The sequence below is a fragment of the Colobus angolensis genome, unplaced genomic scaffold (genome assembly GCF_000951035.1).
Source record: "Colobus angolensis palliatus isolate OR3802 unplaced genomic scaffold, Cang.pa_1.0 Scaffold271, whole genome shotgun sequence".
Lineage (NCBI taxonomy): Eukaryota > Metazoa > Chordata > Mammalia > Primates > Cercopithecidae > Colobus > Colobus angolensis.
Window position 1 is genome coordinate 2,265,461 of NW_012115944.1, and position 25,077 is coordinate 2,290,537.

Below are 25,077 nucleotides of genomic sequence, written 5' to 3' on the forward strand. Positions count from 1 at the left end.
AAAAAAAAAAAAAAAAAGAAAAGAAAAAAATGCATTCTGCTGTTGAGTGGGGTTTTCTATAAATACATTTGTCTTTTTAAGCACAACCATTTTCACTAAAGATCTCCTGACACAGAATACACAGCTTTCTTCTTATCCAATTTGGTTGCAGAAAATACTGTCTTACATATATAACAGGTTTACTAGGGCTAAAGTTCTAAAGGCAACTAGATTAATAAAGAACTTGAAGCAGATGCAATCATTTTTCTAAGATACTTCAGAGGTTGTTTGTGCTTGCAGAGCTATTAAAACCAAGAAGAATCCATGAAGCGGGGGAAGTCGGAGCTGATGAGAACTCTGTTAGATTAAAACAGCCACTTGCTATCAGTGTCATTTATGAGCCATTTGGCCATACAGTCCCTGCATGCAATTGCTCTTCTTGAATCATTTCACTCTGAGGATGTGTCTCCTGTCTAGAGTAGAGGCTACTTGAGAATACAGATTATATGTGATACTTTCGTCCATCTTAATACCTAAGCTGAGATGCTCAACATTTATTTAATGACTGTTTTTGAATTGTGATCATCACAATTTGATATAAGATAGACATTACTGCAGCAAAACTCCATATAAAATATTTTTCGTTATTTCCAGGTACATAAAATTACAGATACATGTAAAAAAAAGCCAGTAGAATTAACATGATACTGGCACCAAAAGAGAAAAAAAGGATTGACATGATACTGGAATTTTGGACAAAAATCCCTGCATTATGTTTATCAACCATTCACCACCAGACTAAAAGGGCTAAAGGAGAAAAAAAAAGACAAGTATTATATTATATGTAACTGTTCTCCAAGAAAAGGACAGTCTCTGAGAAATAGAGTAATATAAGCTGTGGGGATTTTTCCTATTTGAAACTCCTGGGATTGTACAGATAAATTATCTGATTTATGAATAAGAGAAACTTAGGGATAAAAGGTTGTTTCTCTCCAATTGCTTTCATTTTGTCTTTCCTAAGTCAGAAAATGCAGAATTGTCCAGGGAGGTGCTGTACAATGGAAATATTAATATAATGTGAGCTATAAATGTGAGTCATGAAAATATGTAATTTTATTTTTATTTTATTTTTTTGAGATGGAGTCTCGCTCTGTTGCCCAGGCTGGAGTGCAGTGGCATGATCTCAGCTCACTGCAACCTGCACCTCCTGGGTTCAAGTGATTCTCCTGCCTCAGCCTCCTGAATAGCTGGGATTACAGGTGTAAGCCACTGTGCCTTGCCAAAAATGTGTAATTTTAAATGGTCTAGGAGCCACATTAAAAAAGAAAAAGCAGATAAAATTAATTTAAACAATGTATTTTATTTAAATTCATATCAAAATTATAATTTCAACATGTAATCAATATTAAAAATTATTACTGGTATTTTACATTCTGTCTCATACTAAGTCTTCAGAATCCAGTGTGTACTTTACGCTTAGAACACATCTCGGTTCCAACTACCTACAGTTTTCAAGGGATTAACAGCTACACAGGCCTTAGGACTAGTGTATCAGAGACAGTACAGGGCCAGTTCTTGGGTTCAAGCTTTTTAGCCCTAGACCTTTGGCTCGACTATGAATAGAAATGGGCAAAGCCTTCCTTTCTCTTCTTGTGCATGCTTTCAACACACGCAGTCTTAGTGATAAGAGACAGTCATTCAGTACATGGCAGTTTTCTGCCATTTTATTAGATGCTTTGCATAATTAAATGAGAGAAGATAATCTAAGTAATCCCCTAATGAAATCATCTATTGTAGAAATTCAAAATCTCTTTTAAAAGCTAACCTGCAGTATTAAAAACTCAGAAATATTAATAAGAGTATTCTACGTAAAGGCTTTTGAAAACTCATAGTTCTATATGAAAATTAAGATACTCAATTTATAAACAAACGTATCAATTTTTTTAGCTTACTCCTTTGATTTTTAGATTTAGAAAACAAAACAAGACATACAGGCATGTGTGCTGAGATACAAATACATCTGCTCATCTGTTCACAGGTCAGACAGTTTCAGGTGCTGAGCCATTACTCTGCCTCAGTCTAACCAACTGCTGCTTAATTATTATTCCTAGGAAAATTCCTGTCCCTGGATAACAAGAGCAACCATTTCTGCAGTGCTTCAGGGATTTGGTTTTTAGCCACAAAGCCAGGCATTCAACCCAGAAGCCTGAGCTACCACCCTAGCTGAAGAACAGCCACTGTGGAGTTCTTGCTGGCTGCAGCCTGTGTGCTCACACATGGGCACAGTTCTGAGACGAGCATGCAATTACCTTCTTTGCTGACAGCTCTGACAGATAAAGGTCATCCTCTACCACTTGCCAAACTCAGGAATCCCAGAACAACCTGATTCAGAGGAATGTGAGAGAGAGAAGGGAGTTTCAAGTCCTACCTACACAGTTCAAAAGCACAAAACCTTACCTGCTGTACTACAGGAGGCAGAGGTGAGAGGCAAGAAGTACGTAGGCATAGAAAGAGAATCTAGGAGATGCTTTCCTTCTCTTGGGAAAGCCTGGAGGGGGCCCAGATTCCCTTACTCTGCTTGGACTTGGCTTGGCCCTTCTTCTCCCTACCCCCTTCTTTTCAGAATCATCAGCTGCTGTGGTTTCTCCTTCCCTTTTATCTTCAAATTTCCTCCTTCCTGAACTACCATGTTCCTGCCTTTGTGTTAAAGATTCATCAGATGCTAAAATCCACAGCTACTAAAAAACAAACACAGCACACAAATCAGGATTTGAATTACACGTTTATTGTGAACAATCATTTGTTAGCCTAAATGAGACCCTACACTGATCATATCCAATTACACAAAAGACTGCTGGTCAAAACACATGCACTGAAACCAACTCGCCCACCTTAGCAGAAGTACTGAGAATCTGACAGACCTGGGTTCCAAGCATGCCTGTACCACTTACCTCCTGCCAGGGTAGGTGATGCTTATCCCTCAGACACTTGCTTTGCTCACCTGTAAAAGGGTCCAGGTGGCTTACTGCCCAATTTCATGCCTCCCTGGCCCCTACACCTCACCCTCTGCTCAAGCCATAATGATTTTTCCCCTACTGACAGTTTATTAAGGTACAATTTGTTTAGAGTTTATAAAGAAATCATAAGCATATGGTTTTTTAAAACACTAATATTACTATTCATAACAATGGCTGATATTTAAGCTCATCTTATGGCCCAGGTACCCCAGGTGCATTATCTCCTGTTATTTCTGTCAATTGCCTACGATTTTACAAGTAAGAAAAGTGGTGAGAGAGGGGATGTGATTTGCCTTCCAACATCTAGAGAGTGGCAAATCTGGGACTCAAACCAAGTGTTCCTGACTCTAGGTGTGGGATGCTATCTCAGCTCCACAGCACGGCCCCACCTGCAGTCTGGCTTGTGCCTAGTCACCCCTCAGGTCATAGCAAAGACGACACTTCTTCTAGGAAGCCTCCCTCCTCACCTAGGCTCAGTTCTCTGGTACTCTCCCATCACTGTATCTGTTAACTGCCTGGTTTACTAAACTGAGTTACAAACTCCACAAGAGCAGGGATCATCATGTCTGCCAACCACAACTGTAACAAATGCTTGTTGACTGAATACATGAGGGAAGCCTAATTCAGAGATGGCTCTGAGGATTAAATGAAATCTATGGAAAGCAGGAGAAAGCAGGAAGGCCGGCGAGCCCCTCAGAGCCTGTAAGTACCATGCTAGCTACGTGGGACGAACAAGCAAAGGAAGAAGCTGACACCCTAATAAGTGCAAGGAGCTGTAGAGATTACTTAGAAGACTTGGTCATTCTTCTCAAAAAGAAAAACCGAGGTAAAAATGCACAAAATAGCACAGAACAAGAAAATAACCCCAGAAACCAAAGATTCTCAGGACAGAAATGGGATGAGCTAAGTCTTATCTAGAGCAGAGAGGGGTATTGTGACTGGAGCCCATGTTTCCTGTCCCCTGTCTAAGGCTCTTTCCAGAACATTACAGGCTTTGATAGGAAATCTTGAGAGGATCACAGGAGTTGCTACTTGACCCCATTGTCAGAAACCAGGTTGCAGACTGGCCTTAGGGAGGTTCAGGACAAGAGGCTGAAGCACAACTTTCCTCCAAGCCTCCCTAATTCTGCCCCCTCACTCACCTGTGGACCTGAAACTAGGTAGCTCTTGCAGAAAGCAATTTCCCAGTGCAAACCTAATCACCTTTTGATACCATTAATCAGCCATTTTCCCCCACCCAGGATCTGACCAAGCCCCCGGATTAAGCTGCAAATGAAATTTCCAGATTTCAGCAATTGTCAAATCTTGAGAGCAGCATAGCAACTCCAAGGTCTTCACCCTGTTCTCCACAGTGCCCAACTCTCCACTGCTCAGCTGTTCTAAAATTCTTAACCCTGAATTTCTTACCAAGTAAAGTATTTATCCCACCTTGTTATGAGACATGGGAATGGGTATAGAGAGATATAGCATACAGTTAGCAACATTCCCTTTCAACAGCTCAACCAAAAACACTCAGAGATGCTCTCAACCCACACCAAAGCGACTCAGACAAGCTTTGTTTCTTTCTGAAGCTGGAGCTGTTAAAATGGACACAGTGCACCCCGCTGGGGACAATGACCCAGTCAGCCAGGCTGCAGCTGTCTGGCCCACAGACTGGTCCTGTGATGGCATTTGTAAAAGGTCAGGGGTTTCTCTCCATTCTCTGCTGGATTTAGAAGCCATGTATGGCTGCAAGTACAAAACCACAATCTATAAAGGGGCCCATTTAATATTTTAAAAGATTAAAAGCTACAATTAACCTTTTGTAAATAATAAAGTCTGGAAGAACTACTACCGTGGTTTCAGTTACAGCGCCAATCAGAAGTTCAAGGCCAACGCTCTACTGCTCAGCTTGATGCTGAGCTGACCAGAGGAAAGTGCCAGCCCTATAGCCCGAGGAAGTGATGAGAATTCAGGCGCTGCATGCCTGGCTGACAGCAGTAACAATGCAGCATGTTTTCACCCCTGCTGACATGTGGCTGTGCTGGCATTTCAGTCCACCTGTCATTCAGATCCCTGTATCATTCCTTCATCAAGTGTATCAGGGAAGGAGCAAATCCTATACACAAGAACAGAGCCAGGGCCTGAGGACACTCCTGTTGAAAATCATCTCTGAAGCACATAAAAAGGTAATTACTTTCCGTCTCCAAAACTAAAACATAAGCAGGATTTTGTCTTTACCAGGCCTAAACCTTTTTTGATATATTAATGGTTTAGAACCGGCATCATCAGTATTATAAACACAGTATCATAGATCATGGAGTTTGAGAATATGGCAGGGGCAGCACAGTCTAATAAACTTTATAGGTCTTGAGATACAAATTTGATTTTACCCATGAAAGACAAGCAGACCCACAGACATCCAGAATTTATACTATAAATGATAGCCTTAAGCAGAGAGCCAGCATTGAAAATAAATGCTGCTCAAAGACACTATAAAGAACATCCAAAAAAAAAAGAAAGAAAGAAAGAAAGAAAGCCCATTAGGGGAGGGAAGGAAGTGCCATCAATACAGTCCACATCCTCCAACTGCCTGCTTCAAGGTCACCTTCCCAGCAGTGACACTAGAAGCACTGGAGTCGGGGCTAAAGCCACAGCTTTATCCTGCTCTCCTATCCTCCAGTGCAGAATCTCCCAAACTGAGGTGGCCACAGAACATTTGTGAAATTATAATGCACTGGCAGACAGTAACACAACAGGAGATAAGGTGGACTCAAATTAGAAAGGTAAAATGATCTCAGATGAACCACTGAAATGACCAAGGTCTGAGTTATGTTAATACATGATAAACATTAAATCATATTAACAAAGGTTAAAATTGTAAGATAAATAGATCAGCAAGCAAATAAATTAGTAGCCTCTGCCACTTTTCAGATCACACATTCTATCAAACAACTTTTTGGGTATGTACAAACACATACCTTTACTTGTAAGTTATACACATGTTCCAATATATACAGCTTTTATAAAAAGTATACAGAATAGAAATAAAGAGCAAAAGATGAAATAATTATCCTTTTGATAATTTTTAGTTTTTCCAGTATGATAGCTATGTACTACCTTCAGCTGACACCTTAAGGCACAACACATACACTCAAGGTGAGGATCACTGTTGATGATCCTGAGTGTAAATCTGTATTTCAGAGTCTTACTAATAATTTCCAAGGTTTTTGGCCAAAAGTCAGTATGTGGTCATCTGTATGTTAAATATCAGCAAGGCTTATTTACTTTCTTAGCTAGAAAGAGCAAAGACTGATACAGATAGAAACTTTACTATTTTCTTCTTGATTAATGTCTTCTGCAACCCATTTGAATGCCACTGAAAGAAGCGATGGAATGAGAACAGTGAGTCAACAACTATGGCCTGGGCACCCACACAAAAACATGCTCATGCTCATCTTGCTGGCAAACTCATCTTTGGAGTACAGCAAACCTCTTCTTAACAGTTGATTATTGAACAATAATTACAATAAGAGTCTTCGATGTTTTTGGTACTTTTCTTACAGAGTTCAGAGGCATTTTCAGGATGCTAGAAACTGTACTTATATATAGGTAACCAGAATTACAATTTAGCTATGCTTATATAAGTTAATGAATTGAGTGAAAAACTGGCAAAATGTTGACAATAGTTGAAATTGGGTGTCAGGCACATGAGGAGTTCATTTTACTATTGCCTCTATTTTTGTCTGTATCTAATATTTTCTACAATAAAAAGTTTAAAAATGAAAGTTCAAAAAAGTAATTTTGGGACTACCTGACATCCTTAACCATATTGTTCCTATGGGATTCAGGAAGCATGTTCCACACAGCTGCCTCTCCAACTTCAACACAAGGAGTACCTTCTAGTAAGTGACGGCTGCCTGCATCAAAACATCTCGCCTGACTAGCCAGGTGTGGTGGTGCACACATGTAATCCCAGCTACTCTGGAGGCTGAGGCAGGAGAACCGCTTGAACCCGGGAGGCAGAGGTTGCAGTGAGCCAAGATTGTGCCACTGCACTCCAGCCTGAGTGACAGAGCGAGGCAAAACAAACAAACATACAAACAAACATCTCACCTGAAAACTATTCTACAACAAGGGGCACTGGGAAATAGCCATATTTATAAAAACCATACATAAAAACTCAGGTAACTCATTATAAGGGCAGGATATTTTCAGTGAAGTATAATGTAGAAAGAAATGCACTCACATTTCTTGTCCTTATTCTACCGAGGGTTATGAGAGACCAACACAAAAAGCAATCCAAGCCTTTTTGGGCTGCACGTACTGGCCGTTTTCTCCTAAAGACTTGCTTACTCTAATTTCTTGAAAGAATTTCATGAAATTCAGATTAAATTTACAAATTGGAATTTCTTCGCAAAATTGATCATGTCCTCCTCCCAAAGTTATTCTTTTATATATCAAAACCAAAGCCTACATTCAGGGAACCTAATTATTTTTAAAAACTATCCCTCTTATTAAATATCTACATGTGACACAATCTAAAGAAAAAAATGTTCTCCAAAATTCATTTCTATTAGTTTCTGCAATGGCCTAAATATAATTTTAGTAAAACTTGCAGTCCGTATCTTTAAAAAAGAGACGGATTATCACTCTGGAAACCAATATGCTGCTGATGATTTATAAATCTGAGATAAAGAATTTGCTCAAGAATATAATTCAAAATTGCATCTGAGCCATATACTCAAACATAAATCCAAGACCTTTATGAAATCTTCAGGAAGCTTTTCGTTATAAACATGTACAAAGTTAGTGTGCAGCAGGAATGGCTCTGAATTAAAAATAATCCTGGGCAAGGGACCATCTGATTTGGCTAAGCAAACATGCCAAGTGTAGTATGCTGACTCTAAATGCCTCATTTTCCCCATGCTCAAACCCACCCTTTCCCAAGGTCCCCAGCTTAGGGCATCTAGCTAGTCACCCAACATAAGAATTCCAGAAGGCTACCACACAGGGGGTGTCACTATAGGGATGCTCTTGGTCTGTGGCACACATGAGGCTCTCTACCTTGAGTTAACTTGCCCAGCCCACCATGCTCTAAGTCCTGTGAGCTTCTTCTTACATTTTGGTACTGGCCTTTGGTTTCACGCATTTACATGCTACTTCCTGTTGAATGCCTGTGGCAACCTTTCTCCTATTTGCTGCTTCTCATCATCTCATCAGCTATGAACTCCAACATATTAAGAACAGCTTTGGAGGAGGTCCTAAGAGTTCTTCTGTGGACTTTGTGACAGCTCTTTGGCCACATAGAGGTCTTACTTTTTTTTTTTTTTTTTTCAGATGGAGTTTCGCTCTTGTTGCCCAGGCAATAAGAGTGTAGTGGTGCGATCTCAGCTCGCTGCAACCTCCACCTTCCAGGTTCAAGTAATTCTCCTGTCTCAGCCTCCCAAGTAGCTAGGATTGCAGGCGCCCGCCACCACGCTCGGCTAATTTTGGTTTTTTAGTACAGATGGGGGGGGGGGATTCCACCATGTTGGCCAGGCTGGTCTTGAACTCCTGACCTCAGGTGATCCACCCACCTCGGCCTCCTAAAGTGCTGGGATTACAGGTGTGAGCCACTACACCCAGCCTCTTTTTTACTTACATTCCAAACAGTACAGCTGCTGATCAGCTGGGTTCAGAGGGGGAGACGGTGGAGTACCATAGGGCCTAGACAACAACACAACAGTCTTTGAGATTAGCTACTACTTGGCTGCAAATTGGTCTTTTTGGTTTATCATCCCATAAATGCATCACTGCTGCAGCATCATATATAAATATATATGTCTGCAGTGAGGACAGAATAAAAAATTGCCCTGAAAAAGTACACAAAAGCTTTCCTTTTCTCCAGTCTTTCCTCATCATGTGAAGTTACACAGAAGAAAAACTGCAATACTCCTTGAACTGTTCATGGAACCAGTAAAGGAGCAAGACTCTCAGTCCAGTCTGGCTGCAAGCAGTTCCTGGACCCATCAGTGAGAACTTACATGGCTCAGAGGTTCAAAACCACATGGTCTCCTAAAACAGTCCCTGAGCACTCAGTTCCCGGCCTGACTGGTTCACGGCTCATACATGGAGTCCACTTAGGGCATAAAGTATGTGGGATCTCGGTCCTGGGCTGGGCCTGTCTTAGAGATCTTGATTGCAGGAAGGTATTATAGTCTCCCATGCTGGTGAGCCTTTTTTTCTGTTGTTTTTTTTTTCTGTTTTTTTGTTTTCGTTTTTGAGACGGAGTCTCGCTCTGTTGCCCAGGCTGGAGTGCAGTGGCACGATCTCGGCTCACTGCAAGTTCCGCCTCCTGGGATCATGCCACTCTCCTGCCTCAGCCTCCCGAGTAGCTGGGACTACAGGCACCCGCCACCACACCCGGCTAATTTTTTGTATTTTTAGTAGAGATGGGGTTTCACCGTGTTAGCCAGGATGCTCTCGATCTCCTGACCTCGTGCTCCGCCCGCCTCGGCCTCCCAAAGTGCTGGGATTACAGGCGTGAGCCACTCACTGCACCCGGCCTTAGTGAGCTTTTGAAAAAGGCTTCCATACCTTCCCTCAAGAACTGCATCATCCTCTGTAAATACCAACTAAATTGGATCAGATGTACACAAAATAATTCAAACCAGCTCACTTATCCCCTGAAATCAAACTATTTTAAAGAAGTGGCTCTTTTGGCTTGCCCTAGAAACAGGTTCACAGGCCTGTTTCATAAAGAAACCAAGGCCTATCTCCTGCATCACTTTAAAGCCATCAGCCTGGAGGCAGAGTGGAAATCTAGAACTCATCACTGCCCATTTCTCCAATGCCACTTAGTGTTTGCCTTTTTTTTTTTGAGACGGAATCTCACTCTATAGCCCAGGCTGGAGGGCAGTGGCGCGATCACAGCTCACTGCAAGCTCTGCCTCCTGAGTTCATGCCATTCTCCTGTCTCAGCGAGTAGCTGGGACTACAGGCACCCGCCACCATGCCCAGCTAATTTTTTTGTATTTTTAGTGGAGACAGGGTTTCACTGTGTTAGCCAGGATGGTCTCGATCTCTTGACCTCGTGATCCGCCTGCCTCGGCCTCCCAAAGTGCTGGGATTACAGGTGTGAGCCACCGTGCCTGGCCAGTATTTGCCTTTCTACTACTCCCTTTGCATTCAGGTGGGCAGCACTGCGTGAGCGCTGGTGACAGGAGAGCAGACTTGTCACCAGTCGATTTCTAAGCAACAAATGTCAAGCTTCAAATCCTGTTAAAGATGGACTGTCTTGGCTTGTCCATTTTCAGAAAAAAAGCCTAGGAAAAGCTTTACTGGCTTTTTCTTTTTTTTTTTTTTTTTTGAGACAGGGTCACACTCTATTGCCCAGGCTGGGGTATAGTGGCGTGATCACATCTCAATGCAGCCTTGACCCCCTGAGCTCAAGCGATCTTCCTGCCTCAGCCTCTCAAGTGGTTGGGACTGCAGGCTGCACCACTACACCTGGCTTTTTAAACAAAACTTTTATAGAGATGGTAGTCCCACTACGTTGCCCAGGCTGGTCTTGAACTCCTGGCTTCAAGCAATCTGCCTGCCTTGGCCTTCCAAAGTGCTGGGATTATAGGGATGAGCCACTATGCCCAGTCAAAAGCTTTACTTTTTAGTCATTATTTTCATTTTCTTAAAAGATCACACTCCTATCAAACCCTAACTTTTTTTTAAAGCAAGTATCAAGGATTTATTTTATTTTTTTAGACACAGAGTTCTCATTCTGTCACCCAGGCTGGAGTGCAGTGGTGATATCATGGCTCACTGCAGCTTCAAACTCCTGGACTCAAGTGATCCTCCCACCTCAGCCTCCTGAGTAGCTGGGACCACATGCATGCACCACCATACCTGACTAATTATTTTAAATTTTTTGTAGAGATGGGATCTTGCTATATTGCCCAGGCTGGTCTCAAACTCTTGGTTTCAGGTGATCCTTCTGCCTCAGCCTCCCAAAGCTCTGGGATTACAGGTGTGGGCCACCGTGCCCAGCCAGGGATTTATTTTAAAAAGCAATGTCACCAGGAGATGACAGGGTCAAAACCAACTCACTGCTTAAATTTTCTGATAAAGTCTCACTCCTTCATTTATCTACCCATTCACTCAGCCAACAATTACCTATCACATACCTAATACATGGCAGAGGCTGAGGATACAAGATGAACAAGATAGACACGGCCTATGCATTCATGAGGCTTATGGCATACTAGGGAAGACAGGTAACAATAAACTTGGGTCCTAAAGTTAATGTCAATGCTGCTAAATATTTTAAAGTGCCATAGTTTAAAAATGGTTCCCAAGAGTATATTCTCCCATTCAGTAAAATTAACTAAGTCCAAAGAACATTTGCATTTGAAATTAGCTTGTAACAGACAGCATACCCTTCTAATTCAGAGTAGTGTCCCTTTTCTAAATAGAGAACGCATTCAGCCCAGTTTCTAAAAACAACACTGCATATCCAACAAGACTGTAGGCTAAAATATACTCTTCCTCTTTAGTAATGAAACCATTCTAAACAAGTTAAGGCTAAGAATGAAAAAAGAATTACCAAAGTGATCAGAGTTGTCCAAATAGCAATCAGGAAGAATAAATGCTCAGTCTACGACAATTTGCTTGGATTAGGGGTGTCAGTCTATGAAAGCATTAAAGTACTTGTTCTCTACAAGGAAAATGCAATACATTTACCCCAGCCACTGTGGGCAAAACACCTTCCTTAAAAGAAAACACTGTCCTACATGGCTCCACCACTCACTAGCTGTGTGACCTTGGGCAATAACTTAACTTCCGTGGGCCTCCATCTGCATGAGCATCTATACGTACGCTAACTGAATAGGGCTGTGATGAGGACTGAATAAGATAATACACCCAACACTTAGCCCATTGCAGTACTCAGTATCACAGTGTTGCCTTTATTCTTCCAGTGATTGGATCAAAGCAACCAGGCCGTGCCGTAACATTAAAATCCCATTCCATCAGCACCCTGTGTAGTTAGTAAACTCTTGACATATTGCAGTGATTGGACTGACACTAAAGAATTTACATGTGAGAGGAGGGCAGGAAAAAAACACTAAAGATTGACTGTATTAAAATTAAAGTCGTCCTAAGACAAGTCAGTGCTCAAACCAGTTTAAACTGAATGCCACAGTCAGTCATTAGGTACTGGAGTTAGTATAAGTGCAATTTTTCCTTGCTCAAGTTAGCACTAACTTACTCGGAGAGCATGTACTTCAGGTAGTCACAGCACCACCCTATCAAAAAAAGCTTAGTAACCACGCATGAGTCATTTTTGCTCCACTTCATTTATTAATGCTAAGCTTAAGGGTGTCACATCCATAAGACTCAACATCAGCTTCTCTCAAACAAGAAAGTGTCATAACATATTGCTATGTGAAAGAAAGAAAAAAGGTCAGACTGCAAAATATATGATCCTATTAAATCAAAACAAAAAGAGTGGATGAGTATGCATGTATGTGGTGTATATCTTCACATACGCAGAAATTTTTAAAACCCAAAAAACTAGGATATATACCAAATCATTAACTGTAATTCCCTTCCACTAGTGTGATCAAAACTATCTATTTTTTTCTTTGGGTTTCCTGTGTTTTTAAAACATTAACCATGTATTTCCTTTGAACAAGGAAAAAAGTCAATGAAATTTAAAAACAAATATTATTTTGGATCCTAAAAGAGTTCTCCCCAACCCCTGGCTTTTTTTTTTCCCCAATAAAGAGAGATCATGCTGCCATTTTTAGAGCATTCTCACTTAAATAGATGGGAGAATAATACCTTTAATTTAACCAAGAAGCCAAACAAGCTTTGAACTTGAAAAGCTAAAGATTAAAACCAATAATTAAGGTTCAAAATTGCTCCGGGGAAACCAAGTTCTCCTTTTCATACATCTCCCATAACACAAGGGATTCTCCAGGCAAGTCTAGGCATGAACTTTCCGCAGAGGTGTCGTGGGAAAAGCAGGAAGAGCACACACGAAGTCTCCAAATCCTACCTCTATTACTTTTATTATTATTGTTGTTATTATTATTTTTGAGACAGAGTCTCACTCTGTCACCCAGGCTGGAGTGCAGTGGCGAAATCTCAGCTCACTGCAGCCTCAGCCCCAGGCTCAAGCAATTCTCCTGCCTCAGCCTCCCAAGTAGTTGGGATTACAGATGCATGCCACCAAGCCCAGCTAATTTTTGTATTTTTAGTAGAGACATGGCTTCACCATGATGGCCAGGCTGGTCTTGAACTCCTGACCTCAAGTGATCCGCCTGCCTCAGCCTCCAAAAGTGCTGGAATTATAGGCGTGAGCCGCCGTGCCCAGCCTCTATTAAGTACCAAGAAACCTTGGACAATGACCACCTCTCTCAGAGCCTGAATCTCCTCATGTGTAAAATTGGAAGCATCAAACCCCTAGATGGTTGTGAAGTTGAATTAGATAACTGTTATAAAAGCAGTGATCTCTAAACTTTTCTGGCTCTCTACCTTATCTCTAAAAACATACACAGTCAGCCCTCTGTATCCATGGATTCAATCAACCTTGGATTGAAAAGGAAATAAAAAAATAATAATAATAATCTAACAGTAAAAAAGATACAAATTTAAAAATACAGTATAATAACCATTCACATTATATTAGGTATTATAAGTAATCCAGAGATGATTTAAAAGTATACAGGAGAATGAACATAGGTTATATATTAATACAAATACTATGCCATTTTATATAAGGGACTTATACATTCACGGAGTTTGGTATCCCTAGGGGGTCCTGAAACCAATGCCCCCTTGGATACTGTACATAAATGTGTGCGTGCATATAACTTACAAACTATATAAGCTCTAATTGTGTACTTTCACAGTGTGTATACATATAACCAGAAATTTTAATATGCAAAAAATAATAATAATAATAATAATAAATAGAAGTTCTAGGCTGGACGCAGTGGCTCATACCTGTAATCCCAGCACTTTGGAGGGCTGAAGCAGGAGGATCACTTGAGCCCAGAAGTTTGAGACCAGCCTGGGCAACATAGTGAGACTCCGTCTCAATTGATAGATTAGACAGCTAGATGAACGTTTTAACACTTTCTTCCTGCTTTCCAATGAATTGTCCCAGGCACCCCTCAGGAGGTCCAAAAGCCTGACATCTGATATGCAGTGAAAGGTGACATCTCTTTCTCCATCCCATTCCCCACTGTGCAGAGGAAGGAGCGCTAGCAAGGGCCGACAGCTCACATTAATTTGCCTTCTCTTCTTCCTTCCCTTCTCTTGCAATTCAGAGAGTATTTAACCCTTCTTCAAGGTCTCAAGAATAGTGAACCCTAACAGATTCAGCCATTACAAATGCTCAGCAAGTAGCACATTCCAAGCAAGTTTAGAGACAGACCAGAACAGGAACTGATGTCAATACTACTCTCCAGAGTCATAGAGATCTTTCAGCAACTACTCTGTGAATCTGCAAAGCTTGGGTTAGAATGAGGTTTACCAGATCAGTCGGTTGGGTGCCTGGAGACTGAAGTGGCCCCCAGGTCTTAAAAAGCATGGCTTGTGCAAAAATCTTTAACAGCTAACCAAAAAACAAGTCAGATCTAAAATACAGCTGTATGTTTGTGTGTGTACTAGCCAGCTCCCGGGGAGGGGCTTACCTTCAGTATTTCAGGTTCTTTGATATCCAGAGATCTTGTGTTCCAGTGTCGCAGATTTTTATGTAACTTGTGATATTTATGAGCACTTGGTGGTGTAAAAAACCAAATCACGCAAACCGCAGTCATGAATCCAAGGCCAATTCCCAGAAAGAGTCCACTCACATAGTCGGGGAGGGGGAGGATGAGATACACATAGACACACATTATAAAGAAGCCCAACGTCTTCACTGGCAATTCCGGGTGCTGCACAGCCGAGTCCGCCTCGTCCTCGCTGTCAAGGACCACACCATCTTCCGCGAGCACCTCTGGCTTGAGAGGAACATCTGGGAGCTTATCAACTTTACTCTCCCCCTCCATTTCCAAATCGAAGTCCTCAGTGTACAGTTCACAAAACTCTTCATCTTCTTTGCTCACTAAGGCAGACAAAGAACATTTCTCCAGAACTAGAGAACTTGTCTTCAGGCCTAAATCCTTCAGACTGCTCCCCTGGGAACTTTTCAGTTCCATCTCTTTTGCGGGCTCATCAGTGGACTTTGGGTGGTCACTTTTGGGGATGTTGGAATCACTTCCGTAGCCATCCCCCTCAGAATCACATTCCTCCTCCTTGATGCTGTAGTTGTTATTGCTTTCCAAGTGCCCGTTCAAGCTGGACAGATTGGAGAGTTCTGAAGCACTTGAAGATAAGGCTTTGGGCCTATGGCTGCCACTTTCTTCCCCTATAATTTTACTAAGGAGCTGAAAAGGCTCATAGATGACTTCTGAAAGGCGTCGTTTAGTATCTTCAATTTTAGCCTCCATTTCGGGCACTTTAAAAAAGGAACGAGTATCAGAGGGAGAAGTCAGTGGGGAAGAAGGTGCAGTTTTGGAATCTCCACCTGTGTTTCGGGGCTGTGTGAACTGCTTGAACAGGTGTAAGTTTAGTTTGGAATCAGGTGGCTTATAGGACACTGTATCCGACTCCTGCCGGGAAGTGTCCGTGGACAGAGACTTGACTAATGTCTTCATCAAGTGCCTGTGCCTTGGGGGGTGTGGGGATTCTTTTGGCTCCACCTCGGTCGACAGGGACTTCACAAGGCTCATGAAGGGTTTTGCACTGGAAAGGGTGGAGGTTGAGGCACTGGATGAGAGGATGGGAGACTTAGAAGGAGAGGACAATGGGGAGGAGGAACTGGTTTTCTGCTCAGAAAGGGATGACACACTGGGAGAGCTAGCTAAGGGTCCCAACAAAGACGACCCTGGGGACAGAGCCAATGGCACTGTACTTAATACTTGTGCTGCTGGAAGAGGGGACTCCAACAGCTTTACAGTGTTCTTGGAGACGGGCAAAACGGCAGGGGCCTGGGACACAGACAGTCCATCTGCCAGAACAGGCGAGGCAGCAGGGCCAGCGGGGTCATGGCCAACCTGGGGTTCAAGATAGAGGTCTTCCTTGGCTTCCAGCCCTGTTACAATGCTTTGGTCATCCAGCCCCTCCTCAAACCACTCCCTGAACTCCTCCTCCTCTTCCTCCTCCTCCTCGCCGGATGCCGAGAAGTGAATGGCGATGGTATCTCGGGACACGGACCTCTGCACGTGCACTTTAGGGGCTGATGGTTTTGGCATGTCAGTGGTTTTCTCGGCATGGCGACCATTCAGACTTGTCATTGCCGGCTTCACAAGGGCTCAGGCTCTGTGAAAACAGTGAGAAAGCCAGAAGTCAGAGAGCAGTTTCTCCACAGGAGACACTGTCATGTGTAGATAGGAGCCCAGATGAAGCTGTTTAAGTGGTGATTATGCTTTTACTTAGCAGATGTCCACCGGTTTTCACTTCAATGGGTTTAATGGTTTAATTTTCACTAAATTCCAGTTAGGCACTCTTTTACGAGCAAACGACATAACCAATGTTATAAATGCCATACAATCTGTCTTACTTCACAATACCTAAGTAATCGTTTCCTCCCTTTTAACTGGTTAATTTTTACCAACAATTCTCTATCTTAAGCCTTGAAATACCTGAACAATATGATGTTACCAGCATTGCTCCAAAAGTCCAATAGGATAAAATGTAGCATCCTGTTGAGTTTGAGGATCTTGGAAGAAAAATTTCACTAGGGGTCTTCTAGCAGTAACAAGCTAACCCAGGAGGGGTATTGCTTTCACTGCAATTTTCACAGCAATCCTAACAATTATTTGGCTTGCATCTCCCAACTTCCTGCTATGGCAAATAAGTAGCAAAGTATCCAAATGTGGAAATCTGTAAACTAATTGCCATGACCTGTTGGCCTCCTCAAATGGTAGGTACCATAAGACCAGAGTATTTAGGCAGCCATGAAGACATGGCCACATTCTGAGGCTTCAGGATAAAGCAAACATATTGTAAACTGAATGCAAGATTCCCGTGTCAGGAAAATGAAGTGTCACTGCTGTAACCCACCACCAACCAAGAACTCTACCAAGGACCCTGGTGAGAGACATGGAAGCTATGCTTTCTGCCCTTCTGGAGCTTAATAGCTGATTGCTCCTTTCTGGAGCTTAGCTGGAACAAAGTCAGACACCTGAAAAGCTAGGCAGCAAAACGAGATGCCATGCCCACCTTGTGACATGGTACATTCCAACTCTCTTTATTCATTTATGGCCCATTTACTGGGCACGAGCCCTAATTACGTAAAAATTAAGACCACACCTGGACAGAGACACGTAAAAAGAGCCAAGACACAGGGCACACTTCAGGAGTTCTGAGGAGGATGACACCTGTGTGGGAGGTGGGACACCCAACAGGTCTTTGGAACTGATGGGTGAGTTGTAGTGGGATGAGTGTGATTAGGCAGAGGGAAGGGACAAGGGCATGAGGATGGCAAAGGGCATGGTGTGTGCAGCCACCTGGCTCTGTCCTGTTTCCAGGACACACAGGGTGGATGTGGGCAGCAGTGGGAGGCCACTGAGACAAGAGGGGCATCGTGGGGCAGTGGAAAGAGCACCCAGCTTGGACCCAGGACATAGGATCTCCAGTACTTGTCTTTCTACAGCTGACTCTGTGGGACTTTGAACAAGCCAGGGCCTCTCGATGTCCTTTCCACATTTAAAACCCTACATGTTTATGTTTACAGGTGACTGTATTCAACCCAACACAACACACTTACAAGTAATCTACCGCAATCAACATTATGTGCCTTATTTCTTTAATTTGAAGAGCTCCTAATTTAAGCCTTCTGCTAAATATTCAGGTTCAAAATGCTGGCAACAGATACTACCAACAAAAGAAATCATGAAACGGGTAGGGGAATAGGGGGGTTTGGGAAACAGTGATCCTGGATCACTAGAAGGAGGAAATATTCCAAGGATGACAAGAATTACATTCGAGGGTCCAGGTGCAACATGGACTCAAGCTGAAACTACACATTTTCAGTATCAAATATTTGAGAGAAGTTACTCATAGAAACATTCATACATAGTTTTGTCCAGGCTCATTTGTGACCCTCAGGCTTTCCTATCCTGAATCCAGGAAAATGGAATGAACTCTATCCACCAACAAAGCAATTTAAATCCAGGAACTGGCAGCAGCCAGAAAAACACAGTCTTGGGTGCAGGACAATCCTTCCCTGTTACCTTAAGCTAAGGAGTTTGTAGGCTTAGTAAGAAGAAAAATGCCAGAAGCAACATATGTTTTTCATTTAACTATCACCTAGTTTTATAAGGGCAATTTAAAAAGAAAATTATAGAGGTAATTTAAAAAGAAAGTTTGGTATTTGATAATTCTCAGTGGGCTGAAAAACAAACTCATTTAAATTGCTTTCATAACATAAAAGGATGGTATATAACGCTCTGCTGTTCTGAGGCTGCTTCACCCGCAGCAGTGGCTGTAAATGAAGGTAACTGTGGGCACAAGCCCAAGTACAAAGTGCATGATTTTGAGGTTGAACAGAGTGAGTTGGTCCTTCAGGAACCAGGGCAAGAGTGGAGAGGCCCGTCTGCAGTTGAGGATAAGAAGGCCTGGGAATCCAAGGGCAAAGTCAGGCCCAGTCTAGCGCCAAAGGGTGAAAACAGCAGTGCGTTCAGAAGCCTGCAGTCTCCGCAGTCAGGCCAGGTCCCAGGGAACAAAAAGCTGGCACCTGCTCAGGAAGCAGAGTTATTTTTTGTGTGGATGTCACCAGGGCCCTGCTTCCCTAATCCTCCACACACTTGGGCCCCCTGACTGGCCAGGTAAAGCGACCTCTGATCAGACTGGGCCGACCGGGCCAAAGGTGGGCCCCAGGGAGCGCTGGGTGTCAGGTGGCCAGATGGGGGCAGGCTCTGGCTCACTGTTGTTATTATCCTCCAGGGCTCACTCAGACAGTGGCCTCAGAGGTTCATAATAAATGCCCCTAAACCCACACTGACCAAAGCCTGGCTCCACTTCTCTAGATTTTTACTAAAATAAGCCACACAAGGTCGGAGCATTACTACTGCTCTTTAAATACAAGAAAATGTCCAGGCTTCTGTTTGCTCATCTGCAAAATGAGGGGATCAGGCTAGATAAACAAAGGCTGCTTCCAGGCCCCATACTGCTGAGTAATTGAGTGTACTAGAACCAGAGGCTGTGGTTTGGGCTCTAGACAACCTATCAAGTGGTCACTGTCTCTGCCTCCTCCTGGGGACCACTCCAACCTTCCTTTTCTCTCTGTCCTCCCAATGGCTGGCTGCTAAAGCCAACTGAGCCGACCGTCCCACAGCCACAGCCATGCAGGACAGCCGAGGCCAAGAGGAAGGACCTGACTGAGCCCAGGAAGACTACATGGTTTGTCCAAAGGCACAGCACTGACAACTTGGGCTTCCTGACACTGAGGCCCGATGCCCTTCTGCTGCAGCAGGGTGCCTTCTCAAACATGTCACACACGCTCTTTATTCCTGCTTTGTCCCAGCCTTTGTACCTGCCCTCTGTGCTCCGTCATGGACAGCTCGCTTACAAGCTAAGACCTCAGTTCTCAACCAGCAGCATGTGACTGGTCACACTGAGAAATGAAAGGTCTCATTATCCATCTGACAATCTGGTACCATATAAAATGGCTAGCCTCCTGCCCTCTACTCCTGAAACTCAATTACACCTAGGCTCAAAAAAAGAGACAAGCTTCTCTCCAGCCCTCAGGAACTGAGAGGCCAAAACAGAAAGCTTCCTTCTCAACAGTCTCTTTTTCCCATAGTTCCAGCAGACTACAAAGCCCTTGGGTTTTAACACTGACCCCTCATGCCTTGTGATGCGAAGGGGGGCTGTAGCTCATGTTGTCGACGGGCTCCCATAGGTATCATTTCCTGCTGGAGAGGTGTTTAAGCAAAAGTCTGACATGATCGAAGTGGTACGCAAAATTAATCACATCCCGTCCCAGAATGGATGAGAGCGGAGGAGGCAACATGGAAAAACAGGACTGGAGTCTGGTGTCTGGGAAGGCAGACTCCATTATCAGGCCCACAATTCTGGTGAACACAACTAACAATGAATACATTGAAAAAAAAACTTCTGAACAGCTGGGCACGGTGGCTCACGCCTGTAATTCCAGCTATTAGGGAGGCTGAGGCACAAGAACTGCTTGAACCCATGAAGCAGAGGTTTCAGTGAGCTGAGATTGTGGCACTGCACCCCAGCTTGGGTGACAGAGTAAAACTCTGTCTCAAGGGAAAAAAAAAGATGTCTGTGAGGCTTTGAAGCTTCAAGAACTGAGCAAGGAGTAACAGTTCAGAAACTAAAAGAAAATAGGAACCCCAAGGGATGAGCTCTAGAGAAGCCACTTTGCCCTCAAGCACAGCCCAGCCTGGTGAAGGACACTTTCACTTTTTTTTTTTTTTTTTGGAGTTGGTCTTCTGTGAACTCTCCGTTCATAGCTGGAGTGCAGTGGCACAATCTCAGCTCATTGCAACCTCCGCCTCATGGGTTCAAGTGATTCTCCTGCCTGTGGCTCCCAAGTAGCTGGGACTACAGGCGCCCGCCACCACACCTGGCTAATTTTTGTATTTTTAGTAGAAATGGGGTTTCACCGTATTGGCCAGGCTGGTCTTGAACTCCTGACCTTGTGATCCACCCATCTTGGCCTCCCAAAGTGCTGGGATTACAGGCTTAAGCCACCGCGCCCGGACTTTTTTTTTTTTCAAAGACAGAATCTGGCTCTGTCACCCAGGCTGGAGTGCAGTGGCACAATCTCAGCTCATTGCAACCTCCGCCTCATGGGTTCAAGTGATTCTCCTGCCTGTGGCTCCCAAGTAGCTGGGACTACAGGCGCCCGCCACCACACCTGGCTAATTTTTGTATTTTTAGTAGAAATGGGGTTTCACCGTATTGGCCAGGCTGGTCTTGAACTCCTGACCTTGTGATCCACCCATCTTGGCCTCCCAAAGTGCTGGGATTACAGGCATGAGCCACCACACCTGGCAGCCTTTCACTTTAACAGCCTCCTGAGCAGAAGTCAACATCCAGGGCTGGCCAGCGTGGAACACCAACTGGAGACTCTTCCTCAAGGAGCCAGGACTCCAAAGGACTACAACTACCTGGTAACAGCTGAACCAGAAGCAAACCAGACCTCACTTAGACTGGAGGCCTAGGTTTGCCTCCTCTGAAAGAACCAGGGAATCTCAATCATGAGCTTTCAAGGTGGTCTTGGACCAGAAATATCTCCAGGGACCTGGCAGAAGAAATTATCTCCCCACAAAAGCAAAGCACTTTCATCTGAAGCCTCAAGTAATTCCTAGAAATATTTTCTCAAATACAAGGAATGGTAAGAACATAACCAAAGGTAACCAAGCAGATGGGGAAACAAGAATAAGGACCAGCAGAAATAGAACATGACAGAAAAATAAGGACTTCAGATAATGGAATTATCAGGCATAGACTTGTTTTTACAAGTATGCATCAAGATGAGTTTAAAATATCTACAGGGAGGCCAGGCATGGTGGCTCACGTCTGTAATCCCAGCACTTTGGGAGGCTGAGGTGGGTGGATCCCTTGAGGTCAGGAGTTCGAGACCAGCCTGGCCAACATGGCAAAACCTCATCTCTACTAAAAATACAAAAATTAGCTTGGCGTGGTGGCGCATGCCTGTAATTCAAGCTACTCAGGAGGCTGAGGCACAAGAATTGCTTGAAACCGGGAGAAGGAGGCTGCGGTAAACTGAGATTGGGCCACTGCACTGCAGCCTGGGCAATAGAGTGAGACTCTGTCTCTAAAATAAAATAAAATAAAATATCTATAGGGAGAATCACAGGCAAGCAGACCAGTTTTAAGGCTATTCTGGCAGCCTAAGCATGAGGTAAGAAATGCCTAACCTAGAGGAGTGGATGTGGAGCTGGCAAGAAAAGGCAGATGGAAAGAGAAGGAAAAGAATGAAACAATAGGACCAGATGGAAGGTTGGAAAGGAAAAGAAAACATGAGGAACAGTCTAAATTGACTTAAGTCACTAAAGAGATAAGTCTAGTTCCCGTGAAGGCAGGCAGGGGAGATAAGGGATGTGGTATGCAGGTAATGCTCCTCCCCTCCCCCACTCAGAGATGTCCACATCCTAGTCCCTAAAACCTGTGAATCTGATACTTCCCATGGCAACAGAGATTTTGCAGATATGATTGAGATGGAAAGATTATCCTGGATTGCCTGGGTAGGCCCAATGTAATCACAAGTGCCCTTAAAAGATAAGAGGAAGGCAGAAACTCAGAGAAGGCGATGTGAAACAGAAGCAGACATCAAAATAATGAGAGGAAGGAGCATGAGCCAAGGAATGCGGGTGGCCTATGGAGGGGAAGAAAATATCTGCAAATCATTTATCTGATAAGGGGTTAATATCCAAAAACTATAAAGAACTCGAATAACAACTTGACACCTTATACAAAAATTAAGACGGATTAAAGACTTAAATGGAAAACCCCAAAACTATAAAAACCCTAGAAGAAAATCTAGGCAATACCATTCACGACATAGGCACAGACAAAGATTTCATGAAGAAAACATCAAAAGCAATTGCAACAAAAGCAAAAACTGACAAATGGAATCTAATTAAACTAAAGAGCTTCTGTACAGCAAAAGAAACTATCATCAGAGTGAACAGGCAACCTACAGAATGGGAGAAAATTTTTGTAATCTATCCATCTGACAAAGGTCTAATATCCAGAATCTACAAGGAACTTAGACAAATGTACAAGAAAAAAACCCCATTAAAAAATGGGCAAAGGACATGAACAGACACTTCTCAAAGGACATTTATGCAGCCAAAAAACATATGAAAAAAAAGCTAAACACCATTGATCATTAGAGAAATGCAAATCAAAACCACAATGAGATACCATCTCACACCAGTCAGATGGCAATTACTAAAAAGTCGAGAGAAAACAGATGCTGGTGAGACTGTGGAGAACTAGGAACACTTATACACTGTTGGTGGGAATATAAATTAGTTCAACCACTGTGGAAGATAGTGTGGCAATTTCTCAAAGACCTAGAACCAGAAATACCAGTTGACCCAGCAATGCCATTAGGTATATACCCAAAGGAATATAAATCATTCTCTTATAAAGATACATGCACACAAATGTTCACTGCAGCATTATTCACAATAGCAAAGACATAGAATCAACCCAAATGCCCATCAATGATAGACTGGACTAAAAAAAATGCGGCACAGGTACACCATGGAAAACTATGCAGCCATCAAAGGAAATGAGATCATGTCCTTTGCAGGGACATGGATGGAGCTGGAAGCCACTATCCTCAGCAAACACAGGAACAGAAAACAAAACACCGCATGCTCTTACTTGTAAGTAGGACCTCAACAATGAGAACACATGGACACAGAGAAAGGAATAACACACATTGGGGCCTGTCAGGGGGCAGGGGGCAGGGGACAGGGGGTGGGAAGAGGGAGAGCATCAGGATAAATAGCTAATGCATGTGGGGGTTAACACCTAGGTTGATAGGTGCAGCAAACCAGCATGGCACACATTTATCTATGTTTGTTAACATAGGTACGTCCTGCACATGTATCCTGGAACTTAAAATTAAATTACATTTTTTTAAAAATGGGCAAAGGACTTGAAGAGACAATTCTCCAAAAAGACATACAAATGGCCAACAAGCACATGCACAGATGCTCCACATCACTAGTTATTAGGAAAACGCAATTAAAACCACAATGAGATATCACCCCACATCCAATAGGATGGCTACAATTTAAAAAGAAGAAGAAAAGAAGTGTTGACAAGGTTGTACAGAGATTAGAGCATTTGTGCACTATTGACAAGACTGTAAAATGGTACAACTGGTATGGAAGTTTCTCAAAAAGTTAAAAATAGAACTACCATATAATCCTCCAATCCCACTTCTGGGTATATTTAAAGGTGTCAAGTTGTTTGTTATATATCCAAAAGAATTGAAAGCAGTGTCTCAAAAAGATATTTGCACACCCATGTTCACGTGGCATTTTGAACAATAGCCAAGAGGTAGACACCACCCAAGTGTCCACTGACAGATGAATGGACAAACACAAGGGAGTATTACTCAGCCTTAAAAGGAAGGCAATCCTGTCACATGCTACTACATGGATGAACCTTGAGGACATTAGGCTAAGTGAAATAAGCTGACTAGTCACATAAAGACAAATACTGTATGATTCCACTTACAAGAGGTATCTAAAGTAGCCAAATTCACAGAAACAGAAACTGGAATGAAGATCACCACGGGCTGGCGGGGGAGGAAATGGGGAGATGTTGTTTAATGGATACAGAATTTCAGTTTTGTAAGATGAAAAAGTTCTGGAGATTGGTTGTACAACAATGTGAATATACTTAACACTACTGAACTTAAAAATGGTTAAAATGGTAAAATTTTGCTATACGCATTTTACCATAATTAAAAATAAAATTTGAAGGCCAGTATATGTGCAGGTTAGTTACATTTAAAAAAGCAAAAACTGGCTAGGCGCGGTGGCTCACGCCTGTAATCCCAGCACTTTGGGAGGCTGAGGTGGGCAGATCACGAGGTCAAGAGATTGAGACCATCCTGGCCAACCTGGGGAAACCCATCTCTACTAAAAATACAAAAATTAGCTGGGCGTGGTGGTGGGGCCCTGTAATCCCAGCTACTCGGGAGGCTGAGGCAGGAGAATCGCTTGAACCTGGGAGTCATAGGTTGCAGTGAGCTGAGATCGCGCCACTGCACTCCAGTCTGGCAACAGAGCGAGACTCCACCTCAAAAAAAAAAAAAAAAGGCAAAAATTGAGGTCAAGATGGGAGGACTGCTTAAGGCTAGGAGTTTGAGACCAGCCTGGTCAACACAGGAAATCCATCACTATTTTTAAAAAAATAAATAATAAAAATTTTAAAAGATTTCACTCTTCAAAACTACAAAGAAATAATACTCTGAACTACTTATGCCAACTAAAACAATTCCATTCAAAAACCTCACATTGTTCTTTAGAGTTTACACTACAGTGTGGTT

At 43.0% G+C, this 25,077-nt stretch overlaps 1 protein-coding gene across 1 annotated transcript in view; it reads right to left on the reverse strand.

Moving 5' to 3' along the window:
• Positions 1-25,077, reverse strand: part of TEX2 (testis expressed 2) — an 81,850-nt gene that overhangs the window by 52,587 nt on the left and 4,186 nt on the right. Inside the window, exon 2 of the mRNA XM_011947996.1 lies at positions 14,654-16,322. Coding sequence (XP_011803386.1) covers positions 14,654-16,297 — 1,644 coding nt within the window. The 5' untranslated portion in view covers positions 16,298-16,322. The remainder of the gene's footprint in view (positions 1-14,653; positions 16,323-25,077) is intronic.